Source organism: Thermobia domestica, chromosome 6 (genome assembly GCF_964235325.1).
Source record: "Thermobia domestica chromosome 6, izTheDome1.hap1.1, whole genome shotgun sequence".
NCBI lineage: Eukaryota > Metazoa > Arthropoda > Insecta > Zygentoma > Lepismatidae > Thermobia > Thermobia domestica.
This window is the reverse complement of record NC_137459.1, coordinates 52542431-52563130: the sequence shown is the minus strand read 5'-3', so window position 1 is coordinate 52563130 and position 20700 is coordinate 52542431. Positions and strand designations below refer to the sequence as shown.

Sequence of the window (20700 nt, the reverse complement as noted above, 5' to 3'; positions counted from 1 at the left end):
AAGAAAATGATTGCTTTGTAAATAAAGCGACAAACAGAGAATTTTACATATGTGCCCGTTTCCATGACAAACAGAAAAAACACAGTGAAGACATTTGGTTTCAGATTCAGGGTGGATTGATCTCTTGTTAGGCTAGTAGCTAGCCCAGAACATTTCCCTTTAACTGTGCTGGTAAAAAAAAAAAAAGTCACGTTTGTCTGCTGGTGGGGTATTTGAAAATCCCACATTAATATTACACTATAAATCTTGTAGTAATAGTTTTAATGCGCACAGTAGTTGCAGACCTGGTTACACATAATCAGGACAAACGTACAAATGATGTTCCTTGTAAATACTTTCCTTGGAATTGCATTGAGCAACAAATGTATCTGCCTACAACAAGAAAATGCACGTCGCTGAAGAGAGGCCGTGTGGTGTTTAAATACCCCACAGCACAGTTAAGGGTTAAGACAGGAAGAGCCGAATTAATGTTTGAAGAGTTAATTTGAGTACACCTTACACTCATAATTTGTAAGTACACATATGATATTAGTGTTAAATATGATTTTTCTTAACGAGATACGTACAAAAAAAAAAAAAAAAAGAAGAAAAGAAAAAAGAAAAAAAACATCTGAAATACATTAAAAATCAGCACAGTTTATTGTGATCATAACAGCAGCTGATAATTATTTTAAATAACTAAATTTCTAAAAGAAATCAGAAATGACTACGAGGGTTGAATAAAAAATAATGCCAACATCCTTTATAGCTCGTACATGGATTTATGCACAGAAGAACACCTGTTATATTCCTTCAAAGTATTTGCCTCCTATCTCTATCATCTTCTGTAACTTGTGTCGTAGTGCTTCCCATAAAAAGGGTTCCTTTATTTTGGCGCAAATGTCGTTACGAAGTCCTTGAAAACATCGTTGTGCACTGCGCCCACGTACCGCTTTAATCTTGATCCACACACGTTGTTTGCCTTTCCGAAACATATTGTTATCGCGCTTCCACTTTCCTCATCTACGACACTGCTGTTTGTGACTGAATAACATACAGTGGTTACCACTCGATACACTTCCTCGCCTCACATTCCCTTATCAGCTACGAAACTCTTGTAGTGCTGAGGCACAAACCTTTGACGTGAGAGCAATATTGCAACTATTTGAAATCCATGCCTCCTTTACTGACGCAAGAAACCTTTGTCAAGTTGATAAGGGAAGAAATTACCACGATAACGCAGCTGCGAAGTTAAAAGGGAAGGAAAAATGTCACTTTCTCTTGACGAAACAATGGTTCGGAAAGAATAAAATTTTAGATTAGGTTCTTTATTTTGCCCCACAACCAATGAAACATTTGATTGCAACGAAATACAATATAAGAAATTGTTGACTGGTTTGAAGTGGTTGAACTAAAGTGCTTTCAAAATTAGAGACAAATTGACAGCTCAAAAACACGTGCAGATTTGTTTTGAAGAAAGGAATCTACGTCACATAGTTATTGCGGTCACTCACCGAGGGTCGAATCATAAACGCCATTTTAGCAATAATGGGTGGAGGGTTTTCTTGGCAACAACATTCCAATGTTGCCGCTAAATAGTAAACACGTGTTTTCAAAAAAGAAACGTCTTTCGTTTCTTTGTGCGTGAAAGTGATTAAAAAACAGCCCCCCTCCTTCCCAACATGCACAAACTGGGACGACAAATATATCCTTTCGTCCATCTAAACAAACCAATATTTAGATAGTTTCCTTTTCGTTAAGACTCACAGAACAGTTCCAGCCGATGACTCACCGGGATGCGCACAAAGTGGCAACAGCGTACCACGTGCTTCTCCAAATGTCAACTTGTTTCTAGTTTTGAAAACACTATAGTTGCAGGATGAGATCAACTCCCTGGCCATCGTTATGGGCCTGCCTTCTACTCGTTCTACCGAAGAGGCCTCATCCCGGCGAAATTAAAATACCGCTAATTTTACAGTACTTATGTGATATCTTCAAATAGACAAAAGACAATTGAAATGTGTAACAATATAGCCCTAGATAATATTATTTTGCGTGAGGTACCGTTATCACAAGTCATCTAATGGCTTTCCGTTTTCAGCCGTTTTGAAACGCGAAAATAAATGCCGATTTTCAAAGTGGCTCGAAATCGAAAGCAGAAAAGTGAATCGTGATAACGGTATCTCATGTAAAATGATATTGTCTAGGGATCTGTTGTTCCACATTTCGATTATATTTTATCTATTTGAAGATATCACATGATTACTGTAAAATTAGCGGTATTTTAATTTCACCGGGATGAGGCCACTTAAAGAGTGACAGGAATATATAGAGTACACATGTTTGGAAATATCAACTTGTTCCTTTCCTGCGTTGGGTATGAGTGTTCGCGAATCAGTGTTCGCAAGTAAACTATTCGTGTTGGTTTATTTGTTCTGAGTTTACTCCCTGTATAAAGTACTATGTCTTGTGCTACGCCTGAATCTAATGTACTTACGTGTATTCCTACCGGAAATCACACCTGAGAAACTCTCACGACAGACAGAAGTGCTAACCCTTGGGAGGGAGGAAAAATGATACGAAATCTTTAGTTTATATTCTGCAAGTTTGGGGGAGACGCATGATAAACTCAAATGATTATGACAGAATTAGTGGAATGGAACAAAGATGTCATACAGCAAAAACTCGTCACTTTCGGGATACTGGAACATACTATGAAAAGCATGATGTACGCTTATACACCGAAAACGGAAATTCGTGTGGGGTTTTTGTTGGGCATTTCTGGGTTCCTTGTGGGATATTCACAGCACATCCCAATGTTGCCCATAAGAGACACATCCCATTGAAATACAAGGAAAATTCCGTGCATATTCCCACTAACCATAAAGTTTCAATTGAAAGCCTCAATGTCCCGAAACAGGTATGGGAGAGGTGAGATGTCCAAAGGACGTGCCGTGAATGAATTTGTCATGCAGAAAACCCACGGGCCCTATGTTGTCCATAATGAAGCCATTTATTGCGAAAACAACCTAAGTAACATTACATTGATTCGTGAGAAACAAAAAAGGAGACGAGACGAAACAATAAAAAAAAGACGAGACACTTCTCTTCCCGTGGGCAACAATAACTGCCCACCATAAGCTTGACAAGGTAGAGCTCGTAAGTGGTTTGTGGTTGTAGTGCGCATGGAATAATAACAGGATAACTTTTCACGAACAATAACTACCTTGTTTGAAATAAGGTATGTAATTCAAAGAATGTTCGATATCTTTTTTTTCTTAAGTATCTTCAATAATTCTGTCAGTGGTAATTTTACTAGTATATATGAATCGAATTTGAATTATTATAAATTTAGATGTTGTTGGTTACGGACTAGTTTGTTCTGCGTGACGGTAGGCAAAGTTAACAAGGGATGGCGGTATTAAGTCACGCAAGCATCGTTGGAAATGAGATGCAATTCAGGAAGAAAAATAGAAATATCAGCTTCTAAAAAAATGGTTCATTATTTAAGCGGGAAACAGAAAAAAAGCAATTAATAAGATATCAAAAAGTACATGCATAGCTACTGTTTCCTTTGCTTCTCTTATCTGCTTTCATAATCCACTCTTGTGTTAAGCTTACATAAAAAACCACGTACCTTACTCAATTTTATATTATTAATTTAATTATTTCTTATCGTCCTTTTACTTTTACTTTTACTTTTACTTTGTTCTTCATATCATTGTTTCGTTCTTTTCTGTTTCATTTTTATCAGCTGCATTTTCATTTCGTCTTCGTTTTGGGGTCTTGTTTTTATCTCTTCTTATTTCAGTTCCTTTTATCTTCTCTTTTCATTTTTAATTTATTTTCCTTACGTTTTAAAGTAACGTTTCTCAAACTTTTTTCAAGTAAGGATCACATTTATTAGTTACAATATTTCACTGGCCACCTTACTTTTTCTCCATTCAAAGCAAATTTATGATTTATACTTTCGAGTAACAATCTTCTTATTCATCTCAACCATAGATTGGTGGACAACATGGGAATTTTAAAACTTTTTTTTTTCTTGCTTGGGAGAGCTGTTTTATACTTTGATAAGGACTCTTCTTCGTAACTGCAGCTAGATATTATATCCTTGGTCTTCCTCTTCCTGGTTTTCCTTCTGCCTTTCCCTCTATCAGCACGGTGATCCAATCGGAGTACCGAATAAGATGAACAAGCATGCGGTTTCTTATTTTTTTCCTATTATCTTCATGATCTGTCGTCCTTCCTTAGCATCTTTTTAGTACATTTTCATTCCTTTTCCTTTTGGTCCATGATGTGCGCAGCATTCTGTGCCAACACCACATTTCAAATGCTTCCAGCTTGGATATTTTAGCTTTTCTCAATGTTCACGTCTCTGATCCGTAAAGCGCTACGAGAACAATAGAAGAGAATAAAGTATGGTGATCGAGAAAAGTATCGAGTTTGAGAGTTCAACTGATATACACGTTTCGTGTTTACTACATGCCGAAAAGGTGGCTTTTCGTTGTCGTCCCTGTTCGTCCTGATGTATGCACACTCATGTCCAAAATTATTGTCGCATGTCTATAAATGTGTTGTTGTAGGAATATAATTTGATAACGAATTCGCCCGGTATTTCTTATAATGTTAGTATGTGTATAATCGGCAAAGACATGTATGTGGAAAATTTGATGTCAAAAGAGCAGTAAATAAGAACAATAAAACTAAAATAAAACTTTCTTGTCCATTTAGCAACATTTTGTTTTACTCACTCTAGTTTTCATATTTATAATTCTTTTCCTATAAATCTTATCACAAATATACATTTCCCGATTATACACATAGTGTCAGTATTAAAAATATCCTGCAAAATCATGATCAAATTATATTCTTACAAGAAAACAGTTATAGATATGTGACAATAATTTTGGACATGCGTGTACATTGTACACTTACCTAGAAGCTATACTGTTCAATAAACCCGTATCAAATTTTAAACTTAAGGTTTTTATAACATTTTCCAGTATTTTTTTTTAAAAAAATCTTTCAATCTCCAAAAGTAAGGGTAGCTCACTGAACGGCGAAAATGAAAAATAAAATAAAATAAAATAAAATAGCTTTTCTCGAAAACGGTTTTAATGATTTTATTTAATTTTCAAAAATCAATATTTAATTAAAAACCCTATAGTATAATATAAATTGTTTCTCTCAGCAAAATCCAGAAGAGGCAGTTTACTCTTTGAGGGTGTTTTTTGGACGATTGTCTAAAAAGGGTTAAAGAAACTTTGATCATATGCATACATATACTTATCAATTTAATGGAAACACCTTGAGTTGGAAACGCATCAGATATCTGGGTTTGCAACGGTCAGGTGGCTAACGCAGCGCCAAGTTGTTGATGATGGTGCGTTTGGGCAAATTTCGTACTACGTGAGAAGCAGTAGAATGACACTGTGCAGTTAACTAAGCAGACAGTGATAGTGTAAAATGGCCAAACTCTTTGATTTCCAAAGAGGACAAATTGTTGGTGCTCGTTCATGTGTTGGGAGCGTGAGGAAAGTATCAAGTGTGTTGGATGTGTCGGGAGGGACAGTATTCAAAATGATTACGGCCTACAAAAATCACTACAAAACCCGATTGCCGAAGAGAAACAGTGATCGGAAGAGAATTTTTAGTGACAGGTCCCACGAAGGATTAAAGCAAGTTGTCACTCAGAACCGTCATATTACTGCGATGCAAGTGACGGAAGAACTCTAGCACCACCTCACGCAGCCTGTGTTGCCAATAACAATCTTCTGCCAGTTGCATGACATGGACATATGGAGTCGGGTTGCACGGGCGGAACAACTGACAAGGAACCATCACGCTTTAGGTTGACACCGATGGTGCCGCGAACATACAACGTGAACCGCTGGTGACTCGGAACATGTGATATGATCGGATGAGACATCGTTCATCTTATTTCAAATCACAGGCTGTGTGCAGAGGCGGACTGGGAGTACAAGAGCCCACCCGGAGAATGATGCTTAACCCACAAAAACCCAAACATAGTTCAAGTAAGAATTCTTGAACAAAACTTTCATGGTTCACTGAGCGAGGGTCTTCGATAACAGAAATGTCGAAAAAAATGTTTTCGAATGAATTGGAAACCCAATATGACCTGTGATTCAGCAATAAACAAACGTTTTTATAACATTAATTTAGTACATGAACAATTACTATTTTACCAGAGTAATTACTGACCCTTCTAGATGCAGGAAAAATAAATTATTAGGGATTTAAATACTTACTTATCATAAGAATAAATAAAATATATCCGGAACTCTATGAGCCACACGCAGCTACTGACAAGAAAAGGTGAACAAAATTGCTAAAACCTAAAGAAAAGGAACGAAACAAAGCTTGCTACAAAGGTTTATGTGTGACTTGTAAAGTACAATGGATATTTGCGTAAAACGTTTGAAACTAACTTTATAAGGTCAACGGGAAATCAATGTGACTAGGCATGGGCGCGAGACGCGAGAACGCGAGAAGTCTCGTCTCGTCTCGTCTCGCAAACGAAACGAGGACGCGAGACGAGACTTATAATATTTTGCGAGACGAGAACGCGAGACGAGACCTGATATCTTTTGCGAGACAGAACGCGAGACGAGACTTCAGCAAGTCTCGCGCGAGAAGTCTCGCGAGACTTCTCGCGGTCTCGCATAGTTTACATTTGTGATATTGATATGGTATTCTTTTGCAAGTACCATCATACATATTGAAGAGAAGATAGTTATTAATGTCAGGATCGAGTTTTGTAATAAACATGGGTGTACCGACAGTAGAGCGCCAGCAAAGAGTGTGATGGCAAAAGAGCGACGACCAGGAGAGCGTTAGCCAAGAGATCGACTGGTCAAAAGGCGACGCACAAAGAAAGCGACAGCCAGGAGAGCGACGGTCCAAAAGGGCGACGCACAGAGATCGATAAACTATGGATCAAATGCTTGAAACGTTGTCATAATTCAAAATCAGTAAAAATGGACAAAAGTTGCTATAATGAAGCTTTTGATCTTGTTAATTATCAATTTGACATCAAATAAAAAAAAATAGAGGACCAAATTTGGAAAAAGTAAAATTGGCGAAATGGACTTGGTACATTGGTGCATTTGACTTTGTTGATTACAAACTTACTAATTTGACATTAAAGTTTAAAAATTCAAAATGGCGGATCCATATAGCGGACTGCGTCTGAAAAAGTTTGAGGTTCGAGAGGGAAATATACTTTGTCTACTTCAATAGCTAGGACAGTCATTTATTAATTAAAATATAACTTAATGAAGTCATTTTAATTTTTCAGTTAAACAATTGTTCTCCCCCTTATTTTTCGAAAGCTTAGTCCTCAACCATATAGAGTCATTCCACCTGAAAGCGAAAAATCGAGCAAGACGGTCGATTATGTGAATGATAATAACATGAAATATATATAAAGTTCTAAACCGTGTGGAACAAAAAGGCACAGTGGAATACTAACAATATTTTGATTCCAGCAAGAAATATGCTTCCTCCACAAGTGGTGAAAATTTCAATTTGTATTTCGACTTACTTCTGTCCCGGCATGTGTTCATGTGGCTGCACGTTCCTTGCTACTTCACGTTCTTTAGCAGCTGTAAAATTCCACAAAAACATTCTTGTAAACAAAGTTCTAGTGTAAAAAGGAATGCAATCACAAACGAGAGTCGTGTTTTTCTGTTTTCACTCCTTTTAGTAGACTCAGTTCACGATTGTTTGTAATTGCTTGCAAAATTTGATTTTGTTTGTAGCGATTTCAGACCTGGAATGCAGACAACACAACAATCTTGATGTAGCGTTGGAGCTTCAAAAGATTGTGATGGTCACATCTGTTTTGGAGATTGATATGTATTGCTTTCTTTTCTTTCTTTCTTTCTTTCTTCTTCTTCTTCTTCTTATTTTTTTGAATTTTGGAGCAACAATAACAATATAAAGTGACAACATGAAAACAGATACTTTAGTGAGGCTCAGAAACACAAATTTGAGCGTTTTAGTCATTTCCGATCAGAAGTTAGAGGGGGCATAGCTCAGCATCCGTTCTCTATGCACTATATACTTTATACCACTAGCACTAATAGGAATTAGAAACACAAAAGATGATTTTTTTCCTATAGAAAGTACAGATGATGCTTATTATTCTCCCAAAATTACGTTCTCTTTGACACAACAAATTTTTCAATATTTCTTCCGAAAATATAATTTTGGTTTAATTCATCGACTTGGACTAAAAAGATCCAAATATTTCGTAACCCAAAATATGTATTTGCGTCACTACTACGTGGTAAAAAAAAAAAGACTGTCCACATAGCTATAGTGCAATTTTGAATTTATTTATTTATTTATTTATTCATTTTCGATAGAGCTCCAAGAAAATGAACATAACTTAAGATTCAATTATGGCCGTATCTTCAACATGAATGGCGTGCATTACAAACCATTCCATTTTCCTTCCTATCACATATTGATAAGTGTTCAGACAAACACTCAAATCTCGAATGCGTGGCTAAGCGGTTAGCGTACGCGCCTTTGGCGTGGGAGACCAGGGTTCAATTCCCGGCGGGAGCTCATGTGGTTCGGATTCCACATTAATCAGTAGGTCCACGTCTCATATAGCTTCGCTGCTCAACGGGACGCTAAACTAAAATCACCTCACCTCAAATCTCGAATGCGACCGCACGAAGATTTTGGCATAATTTGTCGTTTCCACATGGAATAACTCTATAGGTATTGTCTACATGTTCAGCCGAATCTCCATGGAAGTTATTCCCTTCATCACCTTCGTTTGAGACGTCTAAATTTTTGTCAGCTTCCGTGTTGGAAACAATTAAAAGGTTTACAGCTTCAGATGACAAATTCTTCATTTTCTTATGAAATGATTTGCCCAAAGAAGAAATGAAAGGATCTGTTGTTGCCAAAAGCCTTCGGAACTTATCATCCATGTTTTCAATACGAAAACAGTTTCGAGAGAAATTCTGACAAGCTGACAAGAATTCAGACGGTTCAGACGATGAATTCGATAAAGATTCAGCTGAACGTGTAGACACTTATATGGTTGAGGATGAAGCTTTCGCAAAAGAAGGAGAACAACAACAATTGTTTCGCTGAAAATATCTTCAGTAAATTGTCCACTGATTTCGCGTGTTTATTCTTTATATGACTCCTCCTGTACCATTACCACGCTAAATAAACACCAAAAATGAATTGAATTCAGTCCTGGTCATACCGAAAGTGAAAATGTTTACTATTTGCCTAAACAAACAGCTAAATTTCCGTATTTTGTTTTGTTTAATCTTGTTTTTGAGGCGAGAGATAGAGACTGGGCGAGACAAAATCAAATCTGTCTCACCTCGTGACCAGGACTGGTGATATTCAAGAAACAGTTCACATTTGTTTCGAGATAACACATTAACGACATCTCAAGATAGAATAAATTTTCCTCTTGTCGCATCTCGTGAGCATCACTAGTTAATATAAAAAGTACTAATACTAAACTAATACTAATATAAAAAGTACTAGTACTAATAAAAAGTACTAGTACTAATAAGAATTAAACTCGTTTGGACCCGACACTACTCAAAACTTGAGCAAATATCGAGTCAAATTGGAGATTTTTTGAACCGAGTTCTCGAGTGGATATAAAATATTTTTATTTCGAGTGAAGCTAAATTTAAAGAAAATTTGTTTGAACTTTCTCGTCCCCAACCCTCGAACAGAATTGGTCCAGAAAAGGTAAATCAATATTGTGCGTTCGTGCTGTACTTTGCAGTAAGGAACAATGCTGTCATAATTATGAACTCCCTAAAGATGTTAATGTTCTACAAAATTGATACCTTAGAAGTACATGGTTCTCATAGAAACATCCCTTCCACACAACATCATCACCTGAAATCGTAGACACAATCGCAGATGAAGGCAAGTCAGTAACTAATAGTTTATTTCTAAACTTTTGGGCTAGCATTTATTTGAACATCTACTATAAATTATGTCGACTAGTGGAAATAAAAAAAAAAAAACAATTTTCCTTTGTATTATGAAATTTGTATTGATTTTTTTTATGTTCTACTGTTATTTTGGTAGTTTCAAAGTATCTAGTTAACGGGGTAAGTGTTCTGACTTTTCGGCAACACTGATAGTTGCTTAGTTAGCTGTTCTTGTTTCTTGAAATGGTTTGGTCAGGTTGTCACAATTACTGATTTCATGATAGGTTTAAGTTAACAAGGTTAATCAAAATCTAGTTATTTTAGGAGATTTCCTCATGACAAAAGATTCAAGAAATAAAGATTGTGTTAGTTTTTCTTTGTCACTACTTTCCGAAAATGCAATAAAATAGATTATTCCATTATCTACACTGTTTTCTTTATTTTCTCTTTGGAGTCGTGAGCCAAGATCTTTGGTCATAAAGTTCTTGAGGAGGGGGAGGCAAATAGGGGGAAAAACCAACACGTTTTGTCTTGTGTATCCACCCTCCTCCTGATGATGAGACAACATCTTGACAAATCATAAAAGCGTGGGGTGTAAAATCAAGCATTGTGAATCGGAATGAGTGGATAAGCATTGTGTAACAATGCAACTATGAAACAAAACTATGTAAACTTTGAGTATACATTATTTTAAAAGGGTCGAATGAAGACTACAGTATTCCAGTATTGATTTGCGAGACCGCGAGACCAACGCGAGAAGTCTCGCGCGAGACCGCGAGACGAGACTTCCAAAATTTTGCGAGACGCGAGACGAGAACTTAGGTCTGCGAGACGAGACGAGACGCGAGACGAGAACAGCTTTTGATTTTGCGAGACGAGACGAGACTTGTTTCAGTTCTCGTCTCGTTTGGTCTCGCGGCCATGCCTAAATGTGACACCTGTAATACATTGGGGATTTGTGGGTTAAAGGCCTTGATGAGTGCCGAGTTGGTCTGAAGTCTGGACTGCCCTTTTGGAAATGAATCCTTAGCTGGAGACTTGGATGGCTAAACCCCCGCCCCCACGAAATGTAAAATTGTGTATGCGTATCTATAGCCAAATATTATTTCGCTTTCTTTGTTTTCTACAGTTTGAAAATCTTTGCAATGAATCGTACATGTACCTTCAAAGCAGCGACTGTTTATATTGAAAGAGATCTGAATATGATACGATTCCATCTTCAAAATTATGAGGAATGTTGAGGTAAATATTTACCGTAAATTACTTTGTCGTTGACGTCCCACAAATTCCAATAAATGAATGAAAGATATAAAAATATAAAGCTTACCGTTACCGCTTGAGAAGTTGGTAGAAAAGGCAGTTTTCGCTGCTTTGGATCACTTCCAGCTGCGACAGATGCATTATTCTCTGCTTCTTTACGTTTCTGATATCCGGAGTTTTCTTTCTTTCGATTTTGTGTTAATCGTGTACCATTTCTCGATTCCATCACTTTCAGATTTTAAAGAAAGCCAAAAGAAACAATTCTATGCTTGGAGTATCGCATATAGAACATAATCCTTATAGAACGTAGATTTGGCGTCACAAAAATGCAGTTATTTGCTTATTGCACGTTCTAACCGTTAGCAATGGTTCGTAAACGTAGCAGAATTGTACTGAAACTGAACTAGTACTGAAGTTCGGGTTACAACAATGAGCGTGGTTCTTTTTATCCTCTCGAGGTTTTAGATGGCAGTGAAAACAATCGGTGTTGCAACTTAAAAATAGGTGTGATTTTATGATCGTAAAATTTATTTTCTAGGGATTGGAAAGGGTGAGATTACGCTTTATTGCTAATCGCTGTAAAATGAAGTGTTAAGGAAATACCAGAAAGCTCATCGTTAATCGGGTTCCAAGCAACTTTAATCATTAATTGCAATATCTTTCCATGACCTATTTGCTTCGGGGGCCCCTTCGTATTAAAGACGCATATTACCTGTGTAATCCATATGTTACCCTAGGATAAATTATTTCACGTAATACTCGCATAAATACAATTCAAATTCAAATATAATTTTGATAACATAAGCCTCGCAACAGCATCCTCAAACTTCGCCGAGGTTACAGACAAAAGATCTCCTCCAGTTCCTTACCAGAGGGTAGCGTTCCCAAAACTGATGCAACGTTCCCTCTTTGTACTGCCATGCTGATGCGTTGCAGTAGAAAAGAGGTTGCTCTAGCATCTCCTGACGATAAAAAAATGCGGTGACCAACTTCTTTTATAAAGTTAAGGCCTTCGAGACCCCATGAACCACCCGATTCAATAGCTATAGCGACAAAATTATATTTGTCGAGTAAATTGCTATACTTCCTGCGTTTTTCTGTTTCTCGGCGAGCAGCCACGTTGCCAGCTTGTGCTGAGGAAGAATGTAAATTTGAAGGGGCGAAGGTGTCGGAACAAGTAAAATCCCATAGAAGTGCTTTTCCTTTCTTCCACGGTATTAGGGTCATACCATCTGGCCTCTTGCCGTCTGCACGACTGCATCCCAACGGTTCACATATAGAAGGAACGCCTGCTGAAATTAGTGCCCTCATGATAATGTCGTTGACGCTGGAGTGGCGTGAATATCTGCCCGCACTATTGGCACAGGAGAGTCCATGAAGGCCCTTCTTGTCTACGACACTTCTACAGGCAGGACATCTGTGTTGCTCGCAAACATCTGCTCCCAAACGCAGTGCACTGGCAATTCGAAAACTGTCATTGGGAAGATGTAATCCTAAAGAAGGTGACGGGATAGCATGAAGCCAAGCGCCTGCTTCTGGAGATGATGTAGCTAGAAGTCTGGCCTTATCTTCTGGGTTATCGGATGACTGAAGTAGAGCTGAAAAGTGATGACTTATAAGAGGATCGTCCCAAGAGGATTGTAGTCCTCTCTTATCAAGGTCAGGTGGATCTGATCCCACTATAGATGACCACTTAGCAATGCTATCGTTGACATCCGAATCCGATACTAGGCTAAGATCTTGTTGGAGAATGGTCTCAATTAATGGCTTAGCGCCATAGAATGAAGACAGGAAGGATGAAATAGCCAGATCCATGGCGCGACGAATGCCGAGACCTCCGTGGTTAACAGGAAGGGACGCCTGCAACCAAGAGTTATTGTTGAGTGAACAATTCAGGATAGATTCTAGACCGGTTTTCAAGGTGTTGTCATAGCATTCCAGTAGATCAGCATCCCGCCAAGAAGGAGCACAACGAAGAAAGTATAGCAGCCTTGGCATGGACAATGAGGCACGTAGTAGGTAAAAGGCAGAGTGAGCTGAAATCAAGGAAAGACGTGTAAAGAAGAATTCTAATTTATATTAATATTTATATTCAAATTATATTATTTTTAATGTTACTATTAGTAGCGTAACTAAGATCGCGTGCTCCACCTCCCGCAATAATCGTAAATGGGCTCCCGTCAGTATTTGAGCACTATTGTTACGTATGCCGAATTAGAAACCCCATCTTTCTATCCCCCTTCCTCTTTATCAACTCGAACTTAAAAACAAGAGCTGATTGCATCAGCATGGAAACCTCGTTCTACCCAAGTTTTGAAAAAGAAGGAAAAAATAAAATAAAAATCATAGGTTAAAAAGTAATTATTTTTCAAGAAAGAAGTGCTGCGTATTTATTGGGGTTCATTATTTCCCGTGTACCTTATAATTACGATAAAAGAAAATTGTTTCAACCTAATGCCCTGTTAATTCCCACAGCTTTGTAATGTCTTTCTTACTCTTGGATAAGAGTATGGAGAATATTCCGTGAAAATCCTCCTACAGTAAGGAAACCGTGTTAGACATTGAGTTGGAAACGCGAGTTGTGGCGTTGGAAAGAACCAGGCCCCCTCAGCACAGCGGTAATGTTAGAAATCGGTCCCGTGGCCCGAAACCCGAAACCCGAGAATATATGTTTGGGCTCAGGCCCCTTCTATTCAATATCAAATATATTGCGCTGTTCCTTACTGACATGCAGTGTCACAGTATTTTCTTGTAATGTTCGGTTGAATAACATTCAGGCAGAATAATAAGGAAACTTACTTTTGTCAGCAAAAGTCATGGAGAATATGGCATGACTTTGGTGTCCGATTTTTTGGGCTTCAGGCCCCGGGCCAGATTTACGACATCGCCGTTGTGTTCAGGGGGAACCGACCTTTCCCAATGGAACCACCCACGCCCAAGAACTTCATGCTTCATTGGTGAATAGAAGGGACACAACCCTATACTTTCGGGGCCCGATATCTGGGTACATCAGGCCCCGGGCTCAATTTGTGACATCACCGTTATGTTCAGGGGACCACGACATTTCCATTGCCCCCTTCCACGTCCAAGAACTACATATTTCATTAGTAAGCAGAAGGGTCCTAAGCTCGAAACTTCGGGGACCCATTTCTGGTGCTTTGGGCCCATTTTCTAAATCATCGCTGTGCTCAGGGGACCATTATTTATCGCCACCACTCGCGTCTAACAACTCCATGTCTAACACGCTTTTCTTACCGTAGAAGAATCAGCTTCATGCTCTGTATGTTTTATCGATTGCATATCACATTATTGAGTACATAAACTATGGACAAGATTACATTTTCGAGTTAATAATTTACATGTATTTTTGAGACTTTCTTTACTGTCTTATTGATTTTTCAACAAACAAGGCTACGGGTGGGCAGGGGCCCCCTTCACTAGCACTACTGGCTCGTTAGTTACGTCACTAGTTACTATGAACGAGAATGGAGTTTTGAATTAGTTATAACTAATCGAGCAATATCATAAGTAATTTTGCAGAGAGCAGGGCCCACTCGGGGATTTCCGGGCATCCGGGCGGCTCGGTCCGCCTCTGGCTGTGTGTATGTGCGGTGGACGCCTAAAGAAGCATTTGATCCTCAATACAATGCCTCCACCCAACCGTGAAACATGAAGGGAAATCTGTGATGCTATGAGCCGTAATATCTTGGTTTTCAGTGGGTCCTGTGCTGACGCTTACCGGTCACATCACAGCGTGTGATTATGACACTATTTTAGGAAACTATGTGTATCATATGGTCCAGATGTTTTTAATGACTTGGGAACGGAAATTCATGTGCTAAAAAATTCAGAAATATTTATTTATTTATTTATGTGCTATACATTTTGAAAATATGTGATAAAACCAGAAAAATATGTGACAAAAATAAAAATATTTAGCAACAGAAACTTAAATATTATGTGTCTTGTAAACATATTAAATTCAGTTTTAAAATGTGTACCTTCTAGCGAGCTATTCTTTTGAAGCGTTCCAGTGGACCACCAAAGTTTTCTCCAAGTTCTCCATTGTAAATTTGTGATGATTATCCCTAAAGAAAAGCATCTTACATTGCGAGAAAGATAGCTCCGCGTCACAAGAAACAATTCTCGCATATTTGAAGCACGAAATTTCACTAACACTGAAATTGACCACATCTTCCTTCACCACTTCCCCTTTCAAAACATGTGCAATTTTACATAATGTTTGAAAACCTAGGTTTCATTTCAAAAATGTCTGTAAATTTAGACATTAGCACTTGTCCGTTAGCTCCAGGAAATTCTTTCAGTTTCGTTTCTACTATGCGGATTTCACCTACTGAAGCTGACAGTGTGTTCGATGACAATTCAAGCCTTTCAATACAACTAAAAAGAAAGGACAGGTTTGTTGAAATGAAAGTTTTACTGAGAGATCTTTTAGCAGTTCTTGCAGAATTTCTATAGACGATGCCTCGTCTTTGTCGAGATCATTTACGACAGATACGAAGTGTTCAAAGTTCTGGACATATTATTCAACGGTGTCCAACCAAGTGCCCCATCGCGTAACTACATGAGCATGTGGAAGAGGAATCCCAGGATATTTTTTATTAAAAAAGTTTATTCTTTTAGGTGACTTGATAAAAACTTTCTTTCCATTTGAAACTAGCTTATCGACCTTGGGATAAAGAACTCTTATCTTTTCACATATTCTATGCAACATATGAGCCACACAGGTAACATGCACCATTTTGAGGTAGCTAACGGCAAGGCCTACTGCAGCTTTTTTTCATTTAAGCTGCAGCATCAGTAACAAAAAGAACATTGCCAAATTTTATGCCTCTGGCCACAATATTTACATTGCTTCGTTGAAAAGCCTTGCTATCGTTACATACTACTTTACAGTAGCGGATTTGAAAGGTGATGGAATGACCTTTCCAACGGTATGCAGCATGTGGCAGTGTTGCCTCTGGAAGGGAAGCTATTGACGGAAATTTGAAAATGTTCAGGTTGTTTAAGGAAATTGGATGGCAACACTGATTTCAAATATCCCTCAATAACTTGTCTTCCAAAGATATCACTGCCACATATTGCATATCGTTGAAAAGGTCCTTTCCATCACCTTTCAAATCCACTATGTGGCACCTCTGTAGAATAACTAGCCTACAGGGTGAGCAAAACGCAATATAAAGTAAAAATGGTTCACAACCTGTAGCTCTCAAACCATTGAGATTAGGACCTATGTTCATATGAACTTTTTTGCTTAGAATCACTCATACTATCATTTCTCAATATATTGCCCCTTCCTCCTGGAACACCCTATATATGTAACAATTTCTGACAGATTCGTATATTATATACGAATATATACGTATATTATATATATATATATATATATATATATATATATATATATATATATATATATATATATATATATATATATATATATATATATATATATGCAACGATATTTATCTGCAAAGTCGTTTTTGGACCGCTGGGTCAATGTTAAATATTTTTTGTATGGTTGGACCATGGCATAACCTACGATTTTGCCATGCTACTTGGATTAAAATACGTATTCTAAGGCAAGAGATGGGGTTTAAAATTTATATGAGAAATTGTGAATTTCACAATTTTTTTCTTTCATCTTAGGAAGATGAAACTTGGTACATATTTTTTGTTTCATTTTAAAGAAGCACCCCCGTGTTTTGAAAATTTAGTTTTCAGGGAATAAGGAGAGCACATTGTATAAATATAAAAATGAATATGACAATGATTATCCGCGATCTCTTCCTATACTCCTGCAATGATTTTGATGATTATTACTACGTAACTGAACCATGGCTTAGCTGGGTTTTTATCATGTTATTTTAAGATGCAAGTCCTAGGAAGAAGCAAGGGTCAACATTTTTGCAAAAAATGGAGTATTTTGCATCCTGTCAACTCAAAAAGATGAAACTTGGTATATAAATTATCCATCGAAAGTAAGCACCCGTATCCCAGCGTCTTTGGAAATTCCCGTTATAAGGGGACAAGGGAACCATATTTTCTATACATAAGAATTAATGTAACAATGTTTGTTCGCGAACTCCTTCCAGCTGCGCCGAATTTGATTATTATTTTTTTAGAGGCAGAGAACTTTATGTTGAAATAAAACACAGAAGAAAGTTTTTAATATCCATGAAATTGGCTTTATTTGACAGTCTCTTTTATGGCATTAACGTTTCCATATGATTTCGGGCATGCGGACACCGGGGCTGGCACGTACATAATGTAATCTGGAGGTCCAATCTTCACACACTTTTCGTAGTAAATCAGGTTGTATTTCGGCAATAGCGCGTCAAATGTTGCTCAATTGTTTCTGGTTTCTTGGCGTAGACATACGACTTTACCTAACTCCAGAGAAAATAGTCTAATGGCGTCAAATCGCGCGAACGGGCTGGTCATTTAACAGGTCCATTTCGTGAAATTAATCGTTCATCAAATGCTTCTTTCAGTAAATTAATTGTGGCACGTGCTGTGTGGCATGTGGCGCAGTCCTGCTAAAACCACATGTCTGCAACATTGTTGTCTTTCAATTGAGGCACGAAAAAGTTAGTAGTCATGTCTCTGTACCGCTCACCGTTGACTGTAACGTTCTGACCAGCACTACGATGCACACCATCAATCGCTTGTGTGTCCGCACTACACGACGTCTTGCGGGATGCATAGAGTAATCGTATTGCGAAAACCATTCATAGTTTCTCGAATTAATCGCTCTGATGGATGATTATGAGCACCGTAAAGAGAATGTAATACCCGATGAGTTTGTCGAATTGAACCATGGTTTTCAAAATAAATTTTCACAGTTTGCAAGCGTTGCTCCGGCGTGAATGTATTCATGATGAATTGCCAAGCCAAACTAACCTCAACACAAACGAGAACTGTAATATCAGTTATCACAGAAAGTGTTACTAGTTTAAAGTTCTCCGCCTCTTAAAAAAAAAAAACACCCTTTACTTTACATACGCCTCTTTTCCTCATGCGAAGAACGGGCATTTCAACTAGTAAATAAGTAAAACGTAATAAGAAAATATTATAAATACATAATGAATATATATGATAAACAAATAAATAAAATGCACTAATATTCCAACAGTACAAAGATATTCATCACCGTCAACCTAAATCCATCCTTCTTGAGTGTTACGCTTATTGAAAAATATTAAAGTGCATTTACTTGAAACTATTCAGACTAGCTAGTCAATGTCAATTGTTACAAACTATTTTTAAGCTACTAACCTAAGATTAATTAGAAAAGGAGAAACAACCAATAATCAACGAACATAGCGTACTTAACCTAACGTAAAAAAATATATTCTACTTACATACCTAGCCTAAAGCATACTTACCTAGAGCAATAGAGCTACTTACCTGGGATGGGAGACATCCACTAATTCGTACATACTGCATCATCTGGAACACTGGAATGTGGAACAATCCGTGACATGTTAACCTGAAAAGAAAGATGAGAAAATTGTGATTTGAATTAATTTTGCAGACTTAAATTAATTTAACATAGGTATGACTAAGCTATTTATTCTATATTCTATACCTATATATTCTAAATATTCTATACCTATCAGATTTTCTTAATAATTATGAGTTGCCCATCAACTGTTGTGTTTGCTTGTGTGATAGCATGTTTGTTTTTTTAGGACTTTTATTTCGGTTAATTATATTGTGTATCTCAGTCCGATTTCATCAAATCATTGAGAGCAGCTCTTCGTAAGCCGAATTGTGAATATGTTTGCGTTTTTCTTTTGTTTCTTATTCCTAGGATATGCAATTCTAGATGGTGACACGGGCCGTATGTCACTCCTAGTCGCGGACAGATTATTTCGTACTTGTCTTCGACAAATGGGTGATACATACACTTAAAATCTCCGTTGCATAAATCCATTGTGCTCATTTCATATTAATGTACTTACACATCTTCATATTTCTGCGGCTAAACGCACATCTTTGTTTGAAGCTACAATGAAGTATCACCGAGTACAATGAAGTATCACCGAAGTGTGCTAATCAGATGGGGCAGTACATGTTGTTTCCGGACAGTGAGACCATATTCGAAGATGGTAATGCTCCTATTCACACAGCTTGAGTAGATGTGACATGGTTTGAGGAACATTAAGCTATAATTGGACATTTCGCCTGGTGCCGTCTAATCCCCGAATTTCAATATAATTGAAGATTTGTGATCGGTTTTGGAGACAACAATCCGGCGAAATGTCGGATTGCCATCCTCTCCCACGGAACTGAGTGACGCACTGCACGCGGTGGTGTAATATTCTACTTGCTACCATTTATAACCTCTATGACTGCCCGACGTAGCATCAGAGCTGTTCTGAGAATGAAAGGTGGTCCAACGCCATATCAATCTGGTAAATTGTGCTTTTTCTCAGGTGTTTCCATTATTTTAATAGCCGTCTCTGTATTTCCGGCACATAATTCGAGACACCAATTTTAAACACATATTTTTTGAGACAAAACTGCCTCAACTCTTGTCTCGCATGCATTTCAGGTTTCTTTTCCAGTATATGCTCTCTTTTTCACTTATTTTGTTTCTTTAAACTTAATTTGTTATATTCTTTTGTCATTGCAAAGAACTAATGCTCATGCCACTAGTAAAACGTGCCTACGCTTGGATACGTTTCTAATTGCGCTTTTTATATTAATCTGAGGAGTCTGAGTCTATTTCAACTATTTTGAAACATGTCAGTTTAAGAGGTTACGAGAAAAATAACCTCAAAGTTGAGACTTTTGAATTATGCTTATGCACTGAGAAAAATCCATTATCCGGACAGCGGTATATTGTACAAATACAAGGATTCGTTATGTTTACTAAGGAAATCTGTACGGAGCGTACTTTATCCATATACTACATAGGTACTGCCTTTTACCCGCTTAGATATTACATCATGTCTCTGCAGGATGTCTGATATCTAACAATCTTCTGTATTTTACATACGTATACGTATGTTAAATACTTCAGCTATACGTTATATACGTCCATCTGTGTGTAAGATCCAGACCGCCTATAGACACTCTTTCTTTCGCCATGGCTGACGTCATTGAACTACCGTCTTTTGCTTGCGAAACGAGGTTGTTTACAAACGGAACAGAAGAGAGGAAGGAAACCTGGGAAGCCTGGGTAAGTACAATAGTTAACTATTACTTTAGTTAAATATTCCCATTAATTATATATTCTTTTAGTGTAACTTGCTTTAATATAGTACTAAGTAAGTAATGTAGTTTATGACTACAATTCTTACTATTGTAACTCGTAAATGATTGAGGAGAATGGAATGGGTGAATCTGAATTTTGAAAAAACTTTGAATATTAATGTTTTGAAACATATTATGTTTCAAGGTAGCAAAATGAATGTTATGTGTTTATTCATTCCATTTTATATGTGACGATTTATTACTTGGTGCAGATTTACTACAG

General features: G+C 37.5%; 2 protein-coding genes across 2 annotated transcripts in view; one reads left to right on the top strand and one right to left on the bottom strand.

The window, feature by feature from the left end:
* The window catches only part of LOC145687992 (uncharacterized), a 147890-nt gene that overhangs the window by 21080 nt on the left and 106110 nt on the right, over positions 1–20700 (top strand). The window lies entirely within an intron of this gene.
* Positions 1–20700, bottom strand: part of LOC145687991 (putative G-protein coupled receptor Mth-like 1) — a 199732-nt gene that overhangs the window by 137587 nt on the left and 41445 nt on the right. The window contains exon 2 of the mRNA XM_081761644.1: positions 18624–18705. Coding sequence (XP_081617770.1) covers positions 18624–18639 — 16 coding nt within the window. The 5' untranslated portion in view covers positions 18640–18705. The remainder of the gene's footprint in view (positions 1–18623; positions 18706–20700) is intronic.